The following is a 26,650-nucleotide window of genomic DNA, read 5'->3' as shown; positions in this document are numbered from 1 at the left end:
TTAAATATTTATTCCATATTTTGGCTGTTAACCTAACTGGTAAACTCTGAATTCTATAACTGAATGACATTACAATATTTAATGAAAAAGTATTTAGTACTTACAAAAAAATACATTTTTTTACACTTACTAAAAAATGAATTAACAGTAAGGTAATCTGCTTTTATCAGAATACAAAAGTCTCAATAAGATATTTATTAATAGATAATATCTAACAAATACAAAATTTCCCATCTTTATCAAACATAGTATCTTCAATATTATTTCATTATCATAATGCTATTACTGTTTATAAGACAATGTGAATTTAAATCTCCTGAAGTCTATATGGTTAATAGTAACAGCATTGAGAAGAGACCAGTACCAAAGGTAATAGAAGTGTTACAAAATCTATATAACAAGTAAGCCAAGAATTTTCCCAAGACAAGACACAGTGACAGATCAGGAAATAGGTTAACCAAGAGATAAAGGGAGCGCCAAGATTTAACAGTAGTAGAAGGGATACAAACAAAATCCTATGATAACTGAATTTCTTAAAATTTGGCCCAAGATCAACTACCAGGGCTGATTTCAGAGAATCCAAGAGCTTACTGGTTAAAAATAGTGGAGAAAAATTCATTTAACTCCACTTTTCAGTCTCAGCGTTAAACCTGAGTAAATTACTAACTAAGCCACTGTATTCCCAACTGTGAAATGGGAATGATACTACAATCTTTAGTTTCCAGACATGTAAAGCAAAGTTCCTGGCACAAATATCCCACAGTTAATAGCAGTTATAATAATACAGATGAGCCCAGTATTTCAGACCACACAGCAGATCTGGGCCTGGTGGCAGATGCCTGTAGTCCCAGCTACCTGGGAGCCTTAAGTAAGAGGATGGCTTGAACCCAAAAGTTTGAGGTTGCTGTGAGCTATGATGCCACAGCACTCTATCGAGGGCAACAAAGTAAGACTTTCTCAGAAAAGAAAAACAAGAAAACAAATCATTTTTATAAAATGATTTGCCCTCTTCGCTGTTAACATTTGCACTAATAGTGCGAACACAATAGCAGTTAAAACATACCAGTCATATTCACTGCCACACACTTACTTACAAATGCCAATGTCTATCAAAAATGTCTTTGATGATGTAATAAAATAATTAATGCTATTAAATCTCAACTTCCTAGGTGTCACAAAATGGAAAATAAATTGTACTGCACAGTGATGAGCAATGGTGGGCACATGGAAATTACTTTGTTCACCTAAGTTGGCTTCTCAATTAGTCACTATTTTTAATAAAATATCAAATTGAAAGAACACTTTACAGAGGGTTATTCAGTTGTGGACATCTGACAGAGATTTCCTGGACTTAAACTACTAAGAAAAACAACTATATTTCTTGCCAATAATAAAACAGAAACTTTCAAGTGAAAAAAATAATAATTCTGGAAAACCTGCCATTGTGGGTTTAAAAGCTTTCCAATACCTCAAGACTGTTCTGATAAAAATGCTGGTATCAGTGAATGTGATAACTGATGTTATATAACACAACAAAACATTCCAACTACATATTCAGTAAACTATTATTTTCCAAATCATCAATGCATGATGTTAACAAAAACACAAACGGATAAAACATCCAAAGTACAAAAAACTACAAGACAGGCTTGACGCCCATAGCTCAGTGAGTAGGGCGCCAGCCACATACACTGAAGCTGGCAGGTTTGAGCCCATCCAGGGCCTGCTAAACAACGACAAATGCAACCAAAAAATAGCTGGGCATTGTGGTGGGTGCCTATAGTCCCAGCTACTCAGGAAGCTGAGGCAAGAGAATTGGTTAAGCCCAAGAGTTTGAGAGGTTGCTGTGAGTTGTGATGTCGCAGCACTCTACCAACGGCGACACAGTAAGACTGTCTCAGAGAAAAAAAAGAAAGAAAAAGACAGGCCAGGCACAATAGCTCATATCTATAATCGCAGCACTTTGGGAGGCCCAGGCAGGAGGACTGCTTGAAGCCAGGAGTTCAAGACCAACCTAGACAAGAGAGTGAGCCCTCCATCTCTATTTTTTTAAAAAGGTACAAAATACAAGACAAACAGAATTTGGGTTATTTTTTAGCTTAACAGCTTCACGAAAGTAAAACTGAAACATATTTGAAGTATACAATTTGATAAGTGTTCATATCACCACAATCAAGATTCTAAATGTATCTACCAACCCTCAAAGCTCCCTCTGCCTTTTGTAACCCTCTCTCTTGCAACCCCCATCAGCCCTGCCTGCATTCAGATTAGTTTGCATGTTCCAGAGTTTTCTGTAAGTAGAATCATGCATATGTACTCTTTTTTGGGGTCTGGTTTCTTACACTAAGAATAATTAATTTAAAATTCATCCGTATACTGTATCAATAGTTCATTTCTTTTTATTACTAAGTGGTATTAAATACGGGCATACAAAAAATTTATCCATTTATCTGTTAATGAAAATTAGGGTTGACTATATTTAGCTATTACAAATAAAGCTGCTATGAACATTTGTGTAAATATCTTTAAATGACATTTTAGTTCCTTTTCTCTTGGGTAAATACCTACGAATGAAATACCTGGGTTATGCAGGTAAATGTGCATTTAACTTTTTAACAAATCAAGAAATGGTTAATGAGGGTTTACACATTTTTCCTCCCAAACAGGTATTTATAAGACCTCAAATTTTTCCATATCATTGTCAACACCTAATATAATTGGATAGTACTGTTAGGCCTAGGCTAAAGTAGAAAAATACCAGTTAACTCCTGACAAATTCCTGGGCTGCAAGCCCTCAACAAAATGGAGTAAGTCTAGTTCATTTCCAAGATATGGGAAATTACTCACTAACTTCTTGCTTGACGAACTCCCTCGAGAAACGGACCGGGAGGTACCAATTGTTCCCAGACTGACCTTTAAACAATACCGGGTAGGGAAAATACTAAAACAAAGATGTACAATGTATGGCTAACTAACCGCAAAATTCTGCTTCTGTATAATGCTTGCTTGCTACCCTACCTGAATGCACCTGGACAGCCTGCGTGCCAACCAGGATGCAGACCAAGCCTTAAAAACCCAACTCCATAAGCACTCGGGGCTGCTCTCAGAATCCCCATGTTGGGACAATGAGGCAGTCGCCGGCAGGCTCTTCAATAAAAGGACTCTGCTGTAAATTTGACTTGTTTGGCAGTGTGGTCTTTGTGGAGCTCCGGGACACAATAGTATTAGTTTCACACTGAAGTTAAATTTCCACTTCCTGAAAAAACTAATGATAATTTGGATATAGTGGCTCATGCCTCAAACGCCAGCATTTTGGAGGTGGAAGCAGGAGGATTGCCTGCCCTTGAGGCCAGGAGATCAAGACCAGCCTGGGCAATGTAAGGAGACCCCATCTCCATAAAAAACTTAAAAATTAAGTGTGCATAGTGCACACAACCTGTATTTTTAGCTACTTGGGAGACCCAGAGGATCACTTAGGCCCAGAAACTGGAGATTGCAGAGAACTATGTTATCAGGCCACTGCCCTTTAGCCTGGGCAAAAGATAGAGCAAGACTCCATCTCTAAAACAAAACAAACAAAAAACTGAAAGGAAAACTACTCCTCTCCAGAACAACTAATGACATTAAACATCTTACATAGTCATCCATAAATCCTTTTCAGTGAGGCATTTGAAAAACCTTTTGTCTATTTGAGGAGGAGAGGTTGTTTATTTTTTGTTTTGAGAGTATATTCTGGATACAAGTTCATTATCAGATCCATAGTTTATAAAGATTTTGTTGCGGTTTGTGCTTTGTCTTTGTTCCCTTAACAGTGTATTCTGAAAAGGGATGTTCTTAATTTTCACGAAGTCTAATTTATAAATTTCTTCTTTTATAGACTGTGCTTTTGACTTTTATCTAAAATATTTTCTAATCCAAAGTTATACACTTTCTCTTATTTTCTTCTACAAATGTTATAGTTTTAGGATTTATTTATTATTTTGAGACTGAGTCTCATTTTGTTGCCCTCAGTAGATTGCTGTGGCATCATTATATCTCACAGCAACCTTAGTCTTTTGGGCTCAAGGGATACTCTTGGTTAAGCCTCCCAAGTCGCTGAGACTATAGGCAGTTACCACAACGTCCAGCTAGTTGTTCTATTTTTAGTAGAGACAGGGTCTCTTCTTCTCCAGTTGGTCTCGAACTCCTGAACTCAAGCAATCTACCCACCTCAGCCTCCCAAAATGCTAGGATTACAGGCCTGAGACACGCAACCAAGCTTTACAGTTGTAGGATTGAAATTTAAGACAATGATGAAGTTTGAGTTAATTTATGTATATAGTGTGAGGTATGACTCCAACTTCATTTTTTTTACTTATGGATACTGAAACGTCATTTGTTGAAAAGACTACCTTCTCTCTGCAGCACTGCCTTTGTATCTTTGATAAAAATCAGCTATCCTTACATTTGTGGATTTCTCTCAGGTCTCTATTACAGTCTCCTGACTTACTTGTGTATCCTCATGCTAATACTATGCTGTTTTGATTACTGTGGCTTTACCATAATTTTTAAAACTCATAGTTAGCTCTCAAATTGTTTTCTTTTGACTTCTATCATTTTCTCTAATGCTTTTCTGCTTTTTACTTCATTAGATTCTGATTTGTTCTTTACTGTTTCCTTTCATTGGCTTGCTTTTCATCTAACTTGGTCTTTTTTTCTAGTCTGTGAAAAGTGGAAGTAGAGGTCACTGATTTGACATCTTCTGCCTTTATTTATATAGGCATTTAGTGCTAAAAATTTCTACCTTCCTACCACTTTAGTAACCATACTACACTAAAAATCCTGGTACTGTTTTCATCTTTACTTAGTTAAAAATGCTTTTTAACTAAAAAGTATTTTCATTAGTATTTAGTTAAAAATACTTTTTAGAGCCGGGCACAGTGGCTCACACATGTAATCCTAGCACTCTGGGAGGCTGAGACAGGTGGATCACTTGAGCTCACTAGTTCAAGACCAGCCGTCTCTAAAAATAGCTGGGCACTGTGGCGTGCCCCTGCAGCCTGAGCTACTCAGAAGGCTGAGGCAAGAGAACCACTTGAGCTCAAGAGTTTGAGATTGCTGTGAGTTATGATGCCAATGCACTATACCAAGGGTGACAAAGTAAGACTCTGTCTCAAAAAATAAATGAATAAAAATAAAAATACTTAAAAAAAATCCCTTATGATTTCTTCTTAGACCACGGGGTTATTTAGAAGTGTGTTATTTACATTCCAAATGCTTTGGCGTTTTAAAAATACCTCTGAATAGTATCAAAATTAATTCCACTATGTTCAGAGAACACACTTTGAATGACCTAAAACACAAATTTGCCAAGACATGTTATATAGCTCAGAATACGGTCTACATCTTGGTGAAAATTCTGTATGCATTTAAGAATAATTTGTATTCTGCTACTGATGGACGAAACACTATAAATATAAATTAGGTCAAGTTCATTGACAGAGTTATTGAAATGTACCGTATCTTTGATGATTTCTGCCATTGTATTAAGAAAAAGGTATATGTCTATCACTCTTTGTGGTTCTACTAGTTTTTGTGTCACACATATATTTTAAAAGATCTGTTATCAGGGGGACTAAAAATAAATGTTCAGAATTACATACTCTTGTTTAAGTGATCCTTTTATCACTATGAAATGAACTTCTTTATCTTAACATTCTTTGAAATCTACTTTGTCTGACTTTACAATAACTATTTCAACTCGATTCTATCTACTATTAGCATAGTACATCTCCACAATTAAAGTTAATTTCTTGTGGAGTCTATATACTTGAGTCTTGCTTTTATAGGCTACTGACGACCTCTGCCCCTTAATGGGGGAGTTTAGATTATTTAATAAATCTTGATATTTATCTCATCCTTGTTACCTTTTCCCTTCTACATTCTCTAAGCATTTGTTTTATAATTCCATTTTATCTTTGTTACTTTATTAGCTATATGTCTGTTATTTTAGCAGTGGCATTATAATCAGTAGCTGTGGTAAGCTTAATCTCTTCCTCCGCAAGTTATTCACACCCCCGACCCTGGAAAGTGTGAACATGATCTTCTAGAGCCAGTAAGGGAGGCTGCTGCTGTGATTAAGCTAAGAATTTTGAGATGAGAGATTATCCTACATTATTCAGCTGAATCCTAAATGGAATAACAAGTGGAAAGCAGAAGAGGTGACAGAGACAGAAAAAGACAAGGAATGGACACAGAAATGGGAGGTAAGGAAATGTCACAAGGTAAGGAATGCAAGCAGCCACCAGCAGTTGGAAGAAGGGAATGGATACCCCTTAGAGCCTCTGGAGCAAGTATAGCCATGCCAAAGCCTTGATTTTAGTCAAGCGATAGATTTCAGATTATCGGGACTCCCAAACTTAGTGAATAAATTTCTCTTGTCTTAAGCCACCAAGCTTGTGGTAATTTCTTACAGCATATCAAGGAAACCGGCATTATACCACTTCACATACAGTGTCAGAATCTTACAAAATTATGCATAGGTCTACAAGATCAGCTTTTGACCTTTACATTATTGTCATATTTTACTTCTATTTATGTTATAAACCTCAAGATGCAATGTTAACATTTTTGCCTAAACAGTCAATTCCCTTTAATACATTTTTTAAATTTACCAATACAGTTTCCATGTCTGGTGCTCTTAACTCTTTTGTTTAGACACACATATCCAATTGACATTATTTCCTCTTAACTGAAGCATGTGCTTTAACATTTCCTATACTCCATTTCTATGAAATGTGTATGTATGTGTGTGTGTATATATATATGAAAATCTTTCTTTCATCTTTAGTGTTTAAAAGATATTTTTGCCAAGAAAAGAATTCTAAATTGATAGATTTTTTTCCTTTCAGTAATTGTTTTTAGATGTTACTCTATTACCATTTCATGTGCACTATTTCTGATGAGAAATCTAATTTCATCATCCTTATTTTTGTTCCTCTATACATAACTTTTTTTCCACTGGTAGTTTATTACTGGTTTTGAGCAATTTAATTATGATGTTCTTTGGTGTTTTCTTCATGTTTTATGAGCATGTAGTTCATTAGCTATCTTCCTGGATCTGTGGGTTTAAAGTTTTTATCAAGGCTGGGAGCGGTGGCTCATGCCTGTAATCCTAACATTCTGTGAGTCTGAGGCAGGAGGATCACTCCTAAACTCAGGAGTTCTGAGACAAGTCTAAGCAAGAGTGAGACCTCCCTCTGTATTAAAAATAGAAAAGTTAGCTTGGTGTCATGGCACTTGCTGAGGTAAGAGGATCACTTGAGCCTAGGAGTTTGAGATCACAATGATCTATGATGATACCACTGCACTCTGTGGGGGATCAGTGGGAGCGAGTGAGACTGTCTCAAAAAAAAAAAAAAAGAAAGAAAAAAGAAAGAAAGAAAAGAAAAGTTTTGGTTTGGCGCCTGTAGCTCATCAGCTAGGGCGCCAGCCACATACAGTGGAGCTGGCAGATTTGAATCCAGCCTAGGCCTGCCAAACGACGACAACTACAACCAACAAAAAAATAGCCGGGTGTTGTGGCAAGTGCCTGTAGTCCCAGCTACTTGGGAGGCTGAGGCAAGAGAATCACTTAAGCCCAAGAGTTTGAGGTTGCTGTGATGCCAGAGCACTCTACTGAGGGTGACAAAGTGAGACTCTGTCTCAAAAAAAGGGGGGGGGGTAATCAAATTTGAAAAAAATGAATCTTTATTTCTTCAAATATATGTTCTACCCATCCCCTCATTTGGGGACTTCAATTACATTAAGCTGCTTAAAATTCTACTGTTCTACTGTTTTGAAATTATTTTTTCGTTTTTTGTTTATTTTTTGCAGTTTTTTTTTGGCTGAGGCTGGGCTTGAACCCACCACCTCCAGCATATGGGCCCAGTGCCCTACTCCTTTGAGCCACAGGCGCCGCCCGAAATTATTTTTTCTACATGTCATTTTGGGTAATTTCTACTGCTATGTCTTCAAGTTCATTAATCTTTTCTCCTGAAATGTCAAATATCAGGAGATCACTTGAGGCCCCAGAAGCTTATGATCAGCCTGAGCAACATGGCAGGATTCTATGTATTCCATGTCTCTACAAACACTTTTAAAATTAGCCATAGTAACACATGTCTGTAGTACTAGCTACTCAGGAAGCTAAGGTTGATTGCTTGAACCCATGACTTCAAGATCATAATGAGCTATAATCAGTCTAGCCTGTACAATCGAGGAAGATTCTATCCTAAGAAGGAAAAAAAGTTCAATTCGAGTTTTTTATATCTTCCATGCCTCTACTTAACTTCCTGAACAAATAGAACACAGTTATGTAACTATCTTAGTGTCCCCTGTTATAATTCTAACATCTGTATCAGTTCTTGCTCAAGTTCAATTGATTGATTCACTCCATTACTGGTTATGATTTCCTGCCTCTTTTCATTAATCTCTGATTGTACACTAAACACTGAATTTTACCTTATTGGATGTTAAGATACTTCTGCAATCTTACACATTTTCTTGAGCTTTGTTTTGGGATACAATTTAGTTACCTGAAAAAATTAGATCCTTTCAGGTCTCACTTTTGTTAGATGAATCCAGAGCAGTGATCATTCTAGAGCTATTTCCCACTTCTGAGGCAAAAACTTCCTCAGTACTCTACTTTATGCCCCATGAATTATAAATTTCTCCATTGTGACTGGTGTAAACAGCAGGGACCTACTGTTCCCTCTGAACTTTTCACATTCTTTCCCCAATTTCAAAGAGTTTCCTCATACATATTCCCTAATCAATACTCTGATGAATACTTACGGGGAACCCACTACAGATCTCTGAGGTTCTCTTTCTATGCAGCTCTCTCTGCTCTGGTATTGTGTCCAGTGATGTTGTTCTTCCTAGACTCTCAGTCTATCACCTCCACCATAGGAGTTTGCCAGATTCCACCTCAGTTTCCCTCTCTGTGATGCAACATGAAAACTCTCAATGGTGCAAGATGGAGAAATGAGAGAACTAATTTGTCTGTTACTTACCTCTCAGAGATTTCTTTCATTTGTTACCACACTTCCAAGTATCTAGAAAATGTTGTTTCATGGGTTTCTTTTGGAGGGGTGTTGATAGGAGTAAATCCCATTATTGTTATTCCATATTACTGAAAGCAGACATTCCATGCCAAACCAATTTTCATGTAACAGTAAATTTTAAAAATTCAATAATATGGTTCTAGATTCCACACTGCGAATGACATAACAACCTACACCACTTGTTCAGTTTTGGTATATTATCAAAGAAAATCTAAAATCACCTAAAATTGCTTCTAAAAGTAACCACTAATCGGGCAGCACCTGTGGCTCAAGAGGGTGGGGCACTGGCCCCATATGCTGGAAGTGGCGGGTTCAAACCCAGCCCTGGCCAAAAACTGCAAAAAATAAAAAGGTAGGGAAAAATTAACCACTAATCTATGTTTTATTAAGGCATTAGAGGAAAGGGGAAAAGGGAAGTGACTTCCAATGAGTACAGGGTTTCACTGTGGGCTGATGATTGTTCTGAAATTAGATATGAGTGAAGGTTGTAGAACTCTGTTTATGTATAAGCAGTCCCCAGATTATGAACAAGACAGGTTCTGTAGGTTTGTTCTTAAGTTGAATTTGTATGTAAGTTGGAACAGGGACATTTACATATTACCTGGAATAGCTTCCAATTGTGAGTGTGAGTTGTACGTTAGTCAGATGTTTGTAACATCTCCATTAGCCTCCATTCCTAGGTGTCAGTTGTACATAAGCAGGATGTTTGTAACTCAGAGACTACCTGTACTAAAAAAAAAAAAAATCACTGAATTGTATATATATATATATATTTTTTTTTTTTTCCTTTTTTTGTAGAGACAGAGTCTCACTTTATGGCCCTCGGTAGAGTGCCATGGCATCACACAGCTCACAGCAACCTCCAACTCCTGGGCTTAAGCAATTCTCCTGCCTCAGCCTCCCGAGTAGCTGGGACCACAGGCGCCCGCCACAACGCCCAGCTATTTTTTGGTTGCAGTTCAGCTGGGGCCAGGTTTGAACCCGCCACCCTCGGTATACAAGGCCGGTGCCTTACCGACTGAGCCACAGGCGGTGCCCTGAATTGTATATTTTTAACAAGTGAATTTGATGATACGTGAATTATGTTTCACTTAAACTTTTCCTAAATACATGATATTCAGGATCTGTATGACTGGATTTTATATACAGTATATATATGCAATACATGTTTTCTCAAAAATTATTGTTTCATAAAGTTACTTTTCATTAACAAACATTATTTACACTACTACACAAGACTTAGTTATTTTAAAAGTGAATTACAATTTTTTTTTTGAGACAGTGTCTCACTTTGTTGCCCTCGGTTGAGTGCCGTTGTGTCACAGCTCACAGCAACCTCCAGCTCTTGGGCTTAGGTGATTCTCTTGTCTAAGCCTCCCAAGTAGCTGGGACTATAGGCGCTTGCCACAACACCTGGCTATTTTTTGTTGCAGTTTGGCCAGGGCCGGGTTCGAACCCATCACCCTCAGTACACGGAGCCAGCGCCCTACTCACTGAGCCACAAGCACCACCCGTGAATTACAATTTTTGAAAGCTTTTCTCAATTGTAATTTCTAATTCAGAAAATAACAATACAAACAACCCATATAAAGCAAAAATTCTTTGAGGTTCCCAAAAAATTTGAAAAGAATAGGCAATACTTGAATTACAAACATCTGACTTACATAATACAACTCACACAAATGGAGCATACCACAGGTAATAGGTAAATGCACCTGTTCCAAATTACATATAAGTTCAACTTAAGAACAAGCCTAGAGGAAAAATCAGCATTTTGAGATGAGCAGTCTGCCATTTTTCCTCCTTTGCTGGCAAAGTAATAAATATCCTTTCCTTCTTCCCAAACACCACTTGTTCTTTCTGATACAGCCTCAAGATCAAGCACCAAACTTTCAGAAACAGGTTTTAATGTTCCTTGGATGGCCTCATTTGCTTCCCAAAAAAATGGCACCCTGCTGGAGTAGCAGGAAGGCCTCCTAGTCAGAGCAGTGGGTTTTTACTGGAAGGGGCTTCTTTTTAGGCTGAGAGACTATGGGGACAGTCCCAGCAGTTGCCAGGGCATATTTTAGCTCCAGGGAACTCCTATCACTGTCTCCCCAAAGTAGACACAGTTCCCTATAACCTGAACTGAGGTGAGGAGAAGGAATGGATTTGGAAAGGATCTGGATGCCAGGCCTTTTTTTGTGTGTGAGTTTCCTGGGCTGTAACCCAAGATCCCCATTTCACCCATTTGGGATGTTTTCAGACCTTTCTACTCTGTGGTAGGGTATTTTGTATGAATTTGTTTGACAGTATCATCTGAGGTGCAAGTCACAGGTCCAGCAGAACTAGGGAACCTGGTTTAAATCTGGAGCTCATTTGCACTTCCCAGGGTATAAAGGAAATAGGTCACCATTTGGGAAGGGTTTACCTTCCACCCCTGTGGGGCATTAGGGGCACACGATCTGAAGTACCATTTGGAGTGGCATTTTTTTCCTCTTTTGGATTCCCATTTGTTTGATAGGCCCTGGCATTTTGTGTTCAGAATTCTCTGTATTGTCTGTGTTTGTAATTTGTTACAATATAGAAAAGTGCCTTCTGAAAGTCTCTTAGGAATTTTCTCTGAATCATCAACTTACAGCTGCCAGCCTATATTTAAGGAAAATGGTTGTTGTGTTGTTTTTTTTTTGAGACAGAGCCTCAAGCTGTTGCCCTGGGTAGAGTGCTGTGGCATCATAGCTCACACCAACCTCTAACTCCTGGGCTCAAGCAAGTCTCCTGCCTCCGCCTCCCAAGTAGCTGGGACTATAGGTGCCCACCACAACACCTGGCTATTTTTTGGTTGCAGCCGTCATTGTTGTTTGGCAGGCCTGGGCTGGATTTGAACGCGCCAGCTAAGATGTATGTGGCTGGCGCCTTAGCCGCTTGAGTCACAGGCGCCGAGCCGGAAAATGGTTTTATTATAATCCAATATATGTACTGAAACATGGGAAGAAGTGAGTTATTGAATAAAACCTTGAATTGTGACTTGAACCTGTAGATATTAAGAGAAATTTGGGACTAAATGATCTACCTGTCACTACAGAGTTAAAATGTTAGGTTTCTCGAGCTCTCTTTTCCTGCTTACTTCCACTAATGTTGAGATAAACTTACACTTTTTATTTTATTTATTTTTTATTTTGGGGGAGAGAGGCTCACTTTGTCTGTTGCCCAGGCTAGAGTGCCATGGTGCCATAGCTCACAGCAACCTCAAACTCTTGGGCTTGAGTAATCCTCCTGGCTTAGCTTCCTGAGTAGCTGAGACTATAGGCACCTGCCGTAACTATGCCTGGCCAGTTTTTCTATTTTTAGTAGAGATGGAGTCTTGCTCTTATTCAGGCCACTCTTGAACTCCTGAGCTCAAGCAATCCACCTGCATCAGCCTCCCAGAGTGCTAGTATTATAGGCGTGAGCTGCCCAGCCTATTGAGATAAACTTACTGTTTATGAAGTCTGTATTAATATCCCATGGCTAGAGTTCTAAAGTAAAATCTATTGAAATTTTATGTGAATGTGTATGCTTAGATATGTTTTGTGTATGACGATACATTATATGTTTATGCCTACATGGTTAGTCTTTGGTAAATAAGCTGAGTTATCAAAAAGATACTGTTAACAGGGCAGTGCCTGTGGTTCAGTGGGTAGGGCGCTGGTCCCATATACCATGGGTGGTGGGTTCAAACCCAGCCCCAAACTGCAACAAAAAAATAGCCGGATGTTGTGGTGGGCGCTTGTAGTCCCAGCTACTCAGGAGGCTGAGGCAAGAGAATTGCCTAAGCCCAGGAGTTGGAGGTTGCTGTGAACTGTGTCACATCACAGCACTCTACCGAGGATAATAAATTGAGACTGTCTCTACGAAAAAAAGAAAAGTATTGTTAATAAAGAAAAAAAAACAGAAAATGTTTTCAAATTGTCAGTATACAAAAAGAAAAACAATGATGACAACTAACACATATCAAGAGGGGGACTGCTGGTACGTCGGTACCAGCCAGGCACAGCATCTTGTGCCTGTAATCCTAGCACCGGAAGACCAAGGTAGGAGGACCGCTTGAGCCCAGAAGTCTGAGGCTGAAGTAAGCAATGATGATGCCACTCCACTCCACCTGGGGCAACAGAGCCAGAGTTTGTCTCAAAAAAAAGTATACAGTGACAGGAATATTACAATTTTGAGAATTGTAATCTATGCCATCATTCAATGCCGAGGATTCCACACTAGTGCACATCTTACCAATAATTAACAAAAATTGCTAGGGGGGAGGTTCATAAATGCCTGTTAAAGTTGTTATTTAATTATAACTCTTACTTGGAAGTTTCAGGTAAACCAGCTGAGAGTTCTAGAAACACAGATAAATAGTAACCACGGACAACTCCATTTCCATCCTAAAAAAAGAATAAGAGGTTATACAAATTCCAGAGCAATTTATATGTAAAAAATTAAGCCACAATAAAAGACAAAATTCAGATTAATATCTAACACCTGGATTGGGAAGTACTTCTAAGCTTCAAAGCAATGAAAGAAATAATGAGAAGACCAATAGATTTAAGTCTGAAACAATTTTAAACTTTTGTACATTTTTTAAAAAGAGAAACTATGAAAGCAAACAAATTAAGGAAAATATCAACAGTCATGAAATGGGTTGAGAGCTTTAAAATATACAGAACTTTCACAAACCAACTCTAAGAGAAACCTAAGACACCAAGGGGGAAAAATAAATAAATTCATTAGAAATGAGAGAGACAAAAAATATTAAGACCAAAAAAAAGTAAATAATGTAATTTCTATTATATTTTTTATGTTAGCATTTCACATAAGATTTTGACTAGGCTCGGTGCCAGTAGCTCAGTGGTGAGGCACCAGCCACATACACTGGGGCTGGTGGGTTTGAACCCAGCCCAGGCCTGCTAAACAACAATGACAAGTACAACAACAACAACAACAACAACAGAAAAATAGCCGGGCGTTGTGGCAGGCACCTGTAGTCTCAGCTACTTAGGAGGCTAAGGCAAGAGAATTGCTTAAGGACAAGAATTTGAGGTTGCTGTGAGCTGTGACGCTACAGCACTCTACCAAGGGCAACATAGTGAGACTCTGTCTCAAAAAAAAAGAAAAAAGAAAAAAAGATTCTGACTAGAGACTAAGAAGTTGCTTAAATCTCCATTACAGAGACTTTATAAGAATAATTACTTCCATTAGGCAGTGCCTATGGCTAGTGGAGTAGGATGCCGGCCCCATATACGGGGATGGTGAGTTCAAGCCCAGCCCCGGCCAAAACTACAAAAATAAAAAATAAAAATAAATAAAAATTACTTCTATTATTTATTATATTATTATAACTACTGTTTATTATAACTAATTTACTATAACTATTTGTTTAAACATCTGTTTACCCAACAAGAGCATGAGGGCTGAGACAGAGAGCCTTATATACCTCTAGTGTCCACTAGGATATAAGTGTAAAGGGGGAAAAGTACTTATTAACCCTTTTATTTCTAATCTACCTCACTTGAAAAGGACCTAAGGCAGCTTTCAAGGTTTGACATGGTGATCACTCAATAAGTAATGAGTAAACAAATCATTAGCTAAGTAGAAAAAGCCAGACATAAAACATTATTATGATCCCATTATACAATATTGAAGAAATGCAAAAGTACTGTGACAAAAGCCCATCAGTGGCAGCAGAAAGGCCAAGAAAGAAGGATTAGGCTCGACGCCTATGGCTCAAGCGGCTAAGGTGCCAGCCACATACACCTGAGCTGGTGGGTTGGAATCCAGCCCAGGGTCTGCCAAATAACAATGATGGCTGCAACCAAAAAATAGCCGGGCGTTGTGGCAGGAGCCTATAATCCCAGCTACTTGGGAGGTGGAGGCAGGAGAATCGCTTAAGCCCAGGAGTTGGAGGTTGCTGTGAGCTATGATGCCACAGCACTCTACCCAGGGCAACAGCTTGAGGCTCTGTCTCAAAAAAAAAAAAAAAAGAAAGAAAGAAGGATTAGCTGAAAAGGGGAATAAAGTTTTTCCAAAATCAAAGTCACCACTGTGGTGGTAACTACAGGACTATATATGTCAAGGCCTGCCAAAAATTAGTAAATTTTGTTAATTGTAAATTATATCACAAATTATACTAATTTTCAAATTAAACTGGCATTCTTGTTAAAACAGCTTACCATTAAAGAAAGAAAAGAAAGAAATAAAAAAAAAACCTGCTTAGCATTTTCTGCTGAATTTTACTCCTAGAAAAATTTCTTTGGAGTGCAATTAATGAGTAAAAAGAAACAAACATTTTTGTTGGCCCCTGATCTTAATCGATTATATTAAAATTTTCTTTTCCTTTTATTTTTTTAACTAATGCCAGCAGAAAAACAAAAATATATTTTTTTTAGACAGAGGCTCACTTTGTCATCCTCAGTACAGTGTTGTGGCACCATAGCTCACAGCAACCTTAAATTCTTAGGCTGAAGCAATTCTCTTGCCTCAGCTTCTCAGGTAACTGGAAGGACATGAACCCGCCAGAACACCTGGCTATTTATGTATTTATTTATTTATTTTGAGACAGAGTCTCACTCTTGCTCAGGCATCTACCTGCCTCAGCCTCCTAGAGTGCCAGGATTATAGGCATGAGCCACTGAGCCTGGAATTTTTTTCTTCTGAGGCAGAGTCTCACTCTGTCACCCTGGGTAGAGTGCAATGGTGTTATCATTTCTCACAGCAACCTCAGTCTCTTGGGCTCAAAATATCCTCTTGCCTCAGCTTCCTTAGCAGCACCTGTCACCACACCCACCTAGTTTTTTCTAGCTCTTTCTCAGGCTGGTCTTCAACTTGAGAGCTGAAGCAATCCACCTGCCTTAGCCTCCCAGAGTGCTAAGATTACAGGCATAAACCAACACCCCGATCTCTCAAAATGATTGTTTAAAAGAATAATTTTAAGCATTTGTTCTAAAGTAAATATCTTTCTGCAAACCCTAAATAAAATTTAATGTCAGCGTTCACATTGTTCATATTTAACTCATTTTTCCATAGATTTAAATACCCTATAAAGAAATATAAAATTATTATTACTTTAATTTCTTTACTCCACTAAAAAGTGAAGTGGTTGGTATACTATACCATAGGCCGCACCCCCCCACCCCCCCAAGATACTGCTTTTAAAATGTATTAGAGATACTAAAAACTTACCGGGTAAACTTTTAACCTCCAGCAAAGTCCTGAAACTTGAAGAGGTGGACTATAAACAGGATCTGCTCTCTGACGCAAAGTGCTTAAAAAAACAAAAACAAACAAAAAGCAATGTCAAGATTAAAATTGCTGTGAAATACATCCCACTGTATAAGTTTAGACATACTTACATTTTAAAATAAATAAAAATGTAATACTGAAATATCCACTATCTTTAAGTTTTAGGGATAAATCCCTTAGAACTGTGACACGTAAGGGAAAAGTATACTATTAGTAAGTATCCCACATATAATTACTACTTCAACAAGTAGCCTTTCACGATAAAAGAAAACACCCCAAAACCTGGAGTGTTTCTTCCTCATTTTCCTGCAGTATTATCTTTTTTTCATATGTAAAAATAAAAGAACATGGGCTAAATTATAAGATATGTGGGGAAAACCTCAGAGACTTTAGCCACAAAATTATTTGTAAAAAGAGATAAACTAAATAGGGAGGGCATAAATTCTCACAGTATGGCCTTATTTTAATGGCTATTGCCTACTTCGAGTTTCCCTTCCTAAGACCTTGTATTCTTTTTTTTTTTTTTTAAAGACAGAGTCTCACTTTATGGCCCTGGATAGAGTGCCATGGCATCACACAGCTCACACACCCTCCAACTCCTGGGTTCAAGCGATTCTCTTGCCTCAGTCTCCAGAGCAGCTGGGACTACGGGCGCCCGCCACAACACCTGGCCATTTTTTTGGTTGCAATTCAGCCAGGGCCGGGTTTGAACCCGCCACCCTCAGTATATGGGGCTGGCGCCCCACCGACTGAGCCACAGTCGCTGCCCAAGACCTTGTATTCTTGTAAGGTACAAAACCTTGGACCCACTTTCATGCTGTCCTTGAATTCAAGCCCCTTAGAACTTTGTGTTTTAAAATATTTGCTTTTGATCTTGGAGAAAATGCTAATAAAATTAACATGTAACTCATAAAGCCTACTAATTTCTTTCTTTATTTTTTTTTGTAGAGACAGGGTCTCACTTTATGGCCCTCCGTAGAGTGCCGTGGCCTCACACAGCTCACAGCAACCTCCAACTCCTGGGCTTAAGCGATTCTCTTGCCTCAGCCTCCCGAGTAGCTGGGACTACAGGCGCCCACCACAATGCCCGGCTATTTTTTGGTTGCAGTTTGGCCGGGGCCGGGTTTGAACCCGTCACCCTCGGTATATGGGGCTGGCGCCTTACCGACTGAGCCACAGGCGCCGCCCAAGCCTACAAATTTCTTACAGTAATAGCCTTCTATCCACAATTCCTCACTTTCAGCTAGATACTACAGATCTCAGTAGACTTCCTCCCATCACTTTTTTATTTCTGAGTATGAATAGGCAGGGGCTCATTAAGCTCTAGATTTCCTAGCATCCTATCCTGGCAAAACCTAAGTGAATCCTTTTCTTTAAAATGACTACTTTGGGGGCGGCGCCTGTGGCTTAGTGAGTAGGGTGCCGGCCCCATATGCCGAGGGTGGCGGGTTCAAACCCAGCCCCGGCCAAACTGCTACAAAAAAAAAAAAAAATAGCCAGGCATTGTGGCGGGCGCCTGTAGTCCCAGCTGCTCGGGAGGCTGAGGCAAGAGAATCGCGGAAGCCCAAGAGTTAGAGGTTGCTGTGAGCCATGTGATGCCACGGCACTCTACCCCAGGGCGGTACAGTGAGACTCTGTCTCTACAAAAAAAAAAATGACTATTTTGGGGCGGCACCTGTGGCTCAGTGGGTAAGGCACTGGCCCCACATACCAAGGGTGGCGGGTTCAAACCTGGCCCTGACCAGCTAAAACATCAGTGGCAATTACAACAAAAAATAGCCAGGCAATGCGGTAGGCACCTGTAGTCCCAGCTACTTGGTAGGCTGAGGAGGCAAGAGAATCGCTCAAGCCCAAGAGTTGGAGGTTGCTGTGAGCTGTAATGCCACTGCACTCTAATGAGAGGGACAGAGTGAGACTCTGTATCACAAAAAAAAAAAAAAAAAAAAGGCTCTTTTCCCAGACTAGAGAAGTAATCATTTATAAAGACATAAACAATCCAGATAAATAAACTGTTTCTAATAGGAAACTTGTTTCCTCCATGTCTACTAAATTGATTTCGTTATATCTCTGTCCTACCAAGAGATGGTATCTTCTTGGCTCTTCTTTAAGTATACATACAAAAAAAAAAACAATTATTAAGAACTCTTACCTGAAATTCTCTAAAACAAAAGTAGCTGAATCATAAGATGGTACTAATTCGCTAAAAAGCAAAAGGAAAAATAATATTTAGTTTAAAATTCCATTTAGCTAAAAAAAGTCCCTCAGTAATATCTTGAAAACTTATTAAAATAAGTCCCTAAGAAATATTTCCAAATTATTAAACATTGTATTAATTAAAATGAATTCATGAAACTATCAGAAATGTCCAATAAAATTGGAGATGTGACGGTTTGTAAAATAATTTTTTAAAGAATACGATACAGTATATGATTAAGTATTCAAATAAGTACCAGACATAAATTTAAAATATACTCATGGAAATAGGAAAAAGTAAGAAACTGATGCTTAGGCTGGGAACCTGAATCACTAGATACAAACAGGCTTTAAAAAAAATGAAAACAAACAAAAAAGGTCAAACACATAACTATTAATTCCCAAACTTCTTCCTTCAGAACAAATTATGGTAAATATTAACAGATCTCAAATACTTTGAGACTATTTACTAGAATACATCATCACTTAAGGGACAACTGAAATGGAATAACTTTAACACTTTCTGCATAAGGCAAGCAAATTTAGAGAACTACCCTGTTTCCCCAAAAATAAGACAGTGTCTTATTTTAAGGTGTGCTCCCAAAACGTCTTATCGGTCCTGTGAGTAGGTATTATTTTCCGAGGATGTCTTATTTTCGGGAAAACAGGGTAGATTCACAGTAGATGGGGAAAGCGATAACCCATTTTGCTGCTAACCATCCTTGAATCATGTGGAAGATTTCTAGTACTGTCATTAGAATACCTCAAAAGTCACTAAAACATCATTTACTATAAAGACACTATCACGTAGTGTTAGAATAAACTGTTACAAATTTGATACACAGTCACAAATTTACCAAAACAATAAACCACAAACCATTTCACTGTATCGCCAGATAAATTTTCTAAACTTCAATTCATCAAAATTGGGATTACTATGAAATAAGATACACATATAGCATTGTCACATGTGATAGTGCCTGAAGAAATTAGTAGTTTGTAATGTGAAAATACAACATAGATTGGTTGAAGTCTTTGAACATAACAGAGGATGTTCTGAACTTGGTAGGAGAACTTGTGTGATTGGAAATTGTACAAAATACAGCCGAAAACATGTCCCTATTTGACTAAATTTGATGACTATACAGGGAAAACACCCTTAGAGCTCTGATTAGGTTTATGGTTCCAGGAAGGCTTCCCCCTCTCAGAAGGCTGAGTCAGGAGGATTGCTTGAACCCAGGAGTTTGAGACTGTGGTGCGCTAGGCTGATACAAGGGCACATCAGCCTGGGAAGCAGAATGAAATTCCATCTCTGGAATTTGTTCCATTCCAAACAAACAAACAGGTATCCTTGGGATGCTGGTGAACATTCTTACTTTGACCAAATCCACTTAGTGATAGCAAATTCCTAGTCCATTTAATAATATTCAGTGCTTTAAAGAGATATGAATATTGTATCAAATTTGTTAATTAAGAAGCAAATGAAGAATTCTATTGGTGAGAACCACCTGAATTCTAGATGTCAGAAAAATTTTGCCCTTCTATCAACAGGACTGTGGTTAGTCATGATGCTCAGAAATGCACACATGATGAAAAACACCTTACACCAGTGATTCTCATCCAGTGCTGATTTTGCCTCCAAGAAATATTTAGTAATGTCTGGAAACAATTTTATCACAACTACTAGGGAGTGATGGGGGCTCTTCCCACCCCTAAAATAATTATTCAGCTCAAAATGATAATTCCAAAGTTAAGAAACCCAGGCTTACCCCGTATACTTACAATGAATACTCCGTGACCATCAGAGGTCATCATATATTGGAGTATATTAGAGAAAAAGGAAGTATTTTTTAAGAAAGGCTATTTTCTAAATATACTACAGCCCTCAACATGTTGGAAAAACTTCATAGCACTCCATAAGCCATCTCTAAAAGATAAGATAAAGTCTATCATAACAAAATTATCTGAAGCAGTGGCATCATGCCTCATCTCAGGAATAAACTATAAGAGATTTAAAAACAATAGTTTACTATTTTACATTGCACATGAATTTCATGGACACCATGTATGAAAATGCCCATTTATACCAAATATTATGGGCTGAATTATCTCCCAAAATTTCCTATGTCATAATCCTAACCCCCAATGTGACTGTTCTGTAGACAGGCTCTTAAGGTAATTAAGGTCAAATGAGGTCATAAAGGAAGAACCTTAACCCAATAAAGCTGGTTTCCTCATAAGAAGAAGAGACTGATTTCTCTCTAAGCATTAACAGGGAAAAGATCATGTAAGAACACAGTGAGAAGACAGCTGCCTATAAGCTGAGAGGCCTCACCAAAAATGAAATTTAGGGGGACCTTGACCTTTTTTTGTTTTTGGTTTTTTTGAGACAGAGGCTCACTTTGTCACCCAGCTGTGGCATCATAGCTCACAGCAACCTCAAACTCCTGGGCTCAAAAAATCCTTTTGCTTCAGTCTCCCAAGCAGCTGTGACTACAGGCACCACCACCACCACCCCATAATCCCTGGCTTTTTTTTTTTTTTTTTTTTTTTTGTAGAGACAGAGTCTCACTTTACTGCCCTCGGTAGAGTGCCGTGGCGTCACATGGCTCACAGCAACCTCCAGCTCTTGGGCTTACATGATTCTCTTGCCTCAGCCTCCCGAGCAGCTGGGACTACAGGCGCCCGCCACAACACCTGGCTATTTTTTTTGTTGCAGTTTGGCCGGGGCGGGGTTTGAACCCGCCACCCTCGGTATATGGGGCCGGCGCCCTACTCACACAGGAGCCGCCCTGTCCCTGGCTTTTTTTTTTTTTTTTGGGACAGAGCCTCAAGCTCTCACCCTGGGTAGAGTGCTGTGACATCACAGCTCACAGCAACCTCCAACTCCTGGGCTCAAGGGATTCTCCTGCCTCCGCCTCCCAAGTAGCTGGGACCACAGGTGCCTGCCACAAACGCCTGGCTATTTTTTAGTTGCAGCCGTCATTGTTGTTTGGCAGGCCCAGGCTGGATTCGAACCTGCCAGCTCAGGTGTATGTGGCTGGCGCCTTAGCCACTTGAGCCACGGGCGCTGAGCCATCCCTGGCTAATTTTTAAAGATGGAGTCTTGCTCTTGCTCACGCTGGTCCTGAACTCCTGAGTTCAGGCAATCCACCCACCTCACCCTCCCAAAGTGCTGGGATTATAGGTGTGAGCCACCACACCACCACCACCCTCTCCCACCCCCCACCCCCCGGGGACCTTAATCTTGAACTTCTTGCTTCCTGAGCCATAAGAAAATAAATTTCTGTTGTTTAAGCCATCCAGGAAGTGGTATTTTGTTAAAGCCGTCCAAGCAGACTGATATACACCACAGACATTTTATTTAGTTTTATTTTTCTGAGGCAGACCTCACTCTGTTGCCTTGAGTAGAGTGCAATGGCATCATCACAGTTCTCTGCAGCCTCCAACTCCTGGGCTCAAGTGATCCTCCCACCTCAGCCTCCCAAGTAGCTGGGACTATAAGCATGTACCACTATACCCAGCTAACTGCTTCTATTTTTAGTGAAGATGGGGTCTTACTCTTGCTCAGGCTGGTCTTGAATTCCTAAGCTCAAGCAATCATCCTGCTTCAGACTCCCAGAAAGCCAAGATTACAGGTGTGAGCCACTACACACAGCCAGAGATTTGATTTCAAATGGCCTAGGATATGGTATGGTTCAGCACTGACATTTTTCAATAGAATCCCAAATGAATCTAATATACAGTCAGAGTTAAGAATCACTTACCTAACAGCATAATATAATTCTAATTATGCTTCAAAGAAGATGCTACTCATAATACTAAGCTAAGATTCAGGACAAAACGAAAAAGACAAAGAGCCTACAATTTTTTGCAGTACTTATTTCCTCCCACTAAAGTTAGTTGGGGTTTGGAGATATCATGCCACCTTCAAATTCTTTAGGCATTTCATTTATTTCTGAGTTTTGTGTAACAAGATATAATTTAATTCAAAAGTAAAAACAGTTAATGGGATGAATTATTTTCTCTGCACTATTAAAAATGAATATTTTCTCTGCACTATTAAAAATGAAGCTCCAGGAAAAATGTAACTCCTAATTCACTATTATTTTCTTTTTACATTAAAGTGTGAGCAAGTCCACTAGACTTTTTGGAGGGACTAATTTTACATGCATAAAATAGAGCTCACCAGACCACACCATTATGAAGAGTACCTTAAAAAGATACGGAGTGGGGTGGCGCCTATGGCTCAACAGTAGGGCACTGGCCCCATATGCCAGAGGTGGCGGGTTCAAACCCAGCCCTGGCCAAAAACTGCAAAAAAACAAACAAACAAAAAGATACGGAGTCAAAAAGAAATAACATTCTTTTAAAACAAGTAATATGCACTGGCACATAAAGTTCAAATGAAAATGAAATTTAAAAATTATGTCATACCTGGTAAAGTCGGGCGGAACAGGAGTGGTAACAAAGGATGCCATGGGCTTTCGATGAACTTGCTGAAACATCATGAGGATTTCTGAACTCTTAGATATCAACTCACTCTTACTACAAGACCGCAACTGTGTGAGGAAAAAAGTTATCTGAGCAAACAAAATTACTATCTATTGGCCATCTCACAATTCTTAGTAAGAAAAGAAATGACGATTATTCTGGTCATAAACTAAAAAAAATAAAGAAAAATAAGGCAACTCTAAGAAAATTACCAATCTACAAAGGATCTCGGTTTATTTCAATTCTAACAGTAAAGTCATTGAATAAATGTACTTAATTTTAAAGCAATTTTCTCTCCTCACTTTTTTTTTGAGACAGAGTCTCCCTATGCCGCCCTCAATAGAGTGTCATGGCGTCACAGCTCACAGCATCCCCAAACTCTTAGGCTCAAGTGATTCTCTTGCCTTAGCCTCCCAAGTAGCTGGGAATACAGGCGCCCCCGCACAACACCAGGCTATTTTTTTTTTTTTTTTTTTTACTGTAGTTGTCATTGTTGTTTAGCAGGCCCAGGCAGGGCTCAAACCCACCAGCACTGGTGTATGTGGCTGGCGGCATAATCACTGAGTTACCGGTGCCAAGCCCTCTCCTCACAGTTTAAGATAACTCAAATTTTAAGCAACTGCAAACACATTTTCAGATTGATACAGTGAAGTTTTTATGTACCTTAAAGAACAAATCCTGTTGATAGCCTTTAAAAGGAAGTATTGTGGCCAGGTAAGGTGGCTCATGCCCGTAATCCTAACACTCTGAGAGGACCAGACAGGGGGATCGCTTGAGCTCAGGAGTTTGAGACCAGCCTAAGAAAGAATGAAACACCATCTCTACTAAAAATAGAAAAATTAGCAGGGCAATGTGGTAGGTGCTTATAGTCCCAGCTACTAAGGAGGCTGAGGCAGAAGGATAGCTTAAACTCAGGAGTTTAAAGTTGTTAGACTGACCCCATGGCACTCTAGCCCACTAGGCAACAGAGTGAGATTCTCTGGCTCCAAAAAAAAAAGCAAAAAAAAGCATTTCTTAAGACTGCATTCAAGGTAACAGAAATGTTCAAATATAACACGCAACAAATCTTACGCTATTATCAATTTGGGAAACACTACTTTAAATTATGCCAAAGAGAAAAAGTGAGAAATCTAACTTCAGTAAGATAATCATGGCAGTTGAAAAGACCACTGATTTTTTTTTTTTTTTGTAGAGACAGAGTTTCACTTTATGGCCCTTGGTAGAGTGCCACGGCATCATACAGCTCACAGCAAGCTCCAACTCCTGGGCTTAAGCGATTCTCTTGCCTCAGCCTCCCGAGTAGCTGGGACTACAGGCGCCTGCCACAATGCCCGGCTATTTTTTTTTGGTTGCAGTTCAGCCAGGGCCGGGTTTGAACCCGCCACCCTTGGTATATGGGGCCGGTGCCTTACCGACTGAGCCACAGGCGCCGCCCCAGACCACTGATTTTGTAATCAAGAAAACTAGTTTGAAGTTGTAATTCTACCAGTAATTACATAACTCTCGACTGGTTTATGTACAGAACTAGAATAATAAATCCACCACTGCTTGTTTCAGGGAGTTTGTTTTAAGGATCATGGAGCTGTATGTGAAACAACTTTGTAGGCTATCTATTACGAGAATTATGTCTCTTCCCTGCCCCCAAATTTATATATTGTAGGCCCAATTCCCAGCACCTCAGAACTAACCACACTTGGAGATACTCTTTAAATAGATGATTAAGTTAAATGAGGTAATAAGGGTAGGGTTTTAAACCAATATGACTGGTGTTCTTATAAGAGGAAGACACCAGGAGTGGGTTCAAGCCATCATGTGGGACTGTAGGCACCTACTACAATGCCCTGCTAATTTTTCTATTTTTAGTAGAGATGGAGTTTCACTCTTTCTCAGGTTGGTTTCGAACTGAGCTCAAGGGATCCCCCTCTTTGGGCCTCCCAGAGTGCTAGGATTACAGGCATGAATCACCTTGCCCGGCCACAATGCTTTTTTTTTTTTTTTTTTAATAGAGACAGAGTCTCACTTTATGGCCCTCGGTAGAGTGCCGTGGCCTCACACAGCTCACAGCAACCTCCAACACCTGGGCTTAAGCGATTCTCTTGCCTCAGCCTCCCGAGTAGCTGGGACTACAGGCGCCGGCCACAACACCCGGCTATTTTTTGGTTGCAGTTTGGCCGAGGCCAGGTTTGAACCCGCCACCCTCAGTATATGGGGCCGGCGCCTTACCGACTAAGCCACAGGTGCCGCCCACACAATGCTTTTTTTTAAAGGCTTTAATACAGCGGTTCTCAACCTGTGCTTCGCAACCCACAGGAACTGTATTAAAGTGCCACGGCATTAGGAAGGTTGAGAACAACTGCCTTAGCAGAACCCACATGAGGACGCAGAGAAAGCAAGTCATCTACAAGGTCTTGCTTGTACCAAGGACACAGTCATCTACAAGTCCAGGAGAGAGACCACAGAAGAAACCAAACTGGCCAACACCTTTCAGTTGTCCAAGGTCCTATATTTTGCTATGGCAGCCCTAGCAAACTAATATAAAAGGACAACAGCTCTGGTGGCCATTACAGAAAGAGTTCCAAAATTGCTCTAGGGCTGAGCGCAGTGGCTCTTGCCTGTAATCCTAGAACTCCAGGAGACCCAAGAGAGTGGATCGCCTGAGTTCAGGAGTTTGAGACCAACCTGAGCAACAGCAAGACCCTGTTTCCAAAAATAGCCACACGTTGTGGCAGGTGCCCTGTAGTCCCAGCTATTTGGGAGGCTGAGGCAAGAGAAACACTTGTGCCCAACAGTTTGAGGCTGCTGTGAGTTGTGATGCCACAGTACTCTACCAAGGGTGAACAAGTGAGACTTTCAAAAAAAAAAAAAAAATTTTTTTTTTCTTTGCTCTAAAAGGTGAACTAGGTGCTGGCATCTGTGTATAACTTCCCAAGGAGAGGGTGGCGCCTGTGGCTCAAGGAGTAGGGTGCCAGTCCCATATGCCGGAGGTGGCCGGTTCAAATCCAGCCCCGGCCAAAAACCACCAAAAAAAAAAAAAAAAAAAAAAAAAAACTTCCCAAGGAGAGTAATTTGAAGTGACTATAGTGATATTCAGCAATGAGATAATATAGCACTTTTTCTAGGATGAGTTCTTGAACTTCATTGTCCAACCTCGTATATAACCTCATCCTCTACAGATAAAGAGTTTTAACCCTTCCTTTCTATATTCATAACATACGTGTTATATTAATTCACTAATTAGGATATGCTCTGGGAGACAAAATAGATGCCCTGTTATCAATTTAAAATGGACCTCAAGATTAAGGAAACACAAGTTATCTACAAGTTGAGGGTTCAGGATGTAGCTAACACTGCAACTTTCTAAATTCTAAGGGCTATAGGAAAAAAAAAACACACTCTTGGTAAACTAACAATAGAAGCTATCAGGCAAATTACTAAAACCCTCCAAACTCTGATTTACAACAACCCAGACCACTAAAACTGACTGGACAGAGGACCAGTCTTACAAATATTATTCCCTGATAAGCGACTGCAAACCTTAAGCCAGTTTCAGCAGCTTACAGAGTTTGCACATGAACTTTGTATTCTGTTATTCACCTTTTGATGTAAAAGCCAAATTGGGATATATGTTA

At 39.5% G+C, this 26,650-nt stretch overlaps 1 protein-coding gene across 2 annotated transcripts in view; it reads right to left on the bottom strand.

The window, feature by feature from the left end:
* TRIM37 (tripartite motif containing 37) overlaps positions 1-26,650 on the bottom strand; it is a 183,709-nt gene that overhangs the window by 105,806 nt on the left and 51,253 nt on the right. For both annotated transcript variants that reach the window (XM_053567795.1, XM_053567797.1), the window contains exons 9-12: positions 22,965-23,089; positions 18,484-18,534; positions 16,275-16,356; positions 13,404-13,480 (exon numbers count right to left, since the gene is read on the bottom strand). In XM_053567795.1, the coding sequence (XP_053423770.1) occupies positions 13,404-13,480; positions 16,275-16,356; positions 18,484-18,534; positions 22,965-23,089 (335 nt within the window). The remainder of the gene's footprint in view (positions 1-13,403; positions 13,481-16,274; positions 16,357-18,483; positions 18,535-22,964; positions 23,090-26,650) is intronic.

Source organism: Nycticebus coucang, chromosome 18, assembly GCF_027406575.1.
Source record: "Nycticebus coucang isolate mNycCou1 chromosome 18, mNycCou1.pri, whole genome shotgun sequence".
Lineage (NCBI taxonomy): Eukaryota > Metazoa > Chordata > Mammalia > Primates > Lorisidae > Nycticebus > Nycticebus coucang.
This window is presented reverse-complemented; position numbering and strand designations above follow the sequence as displayed.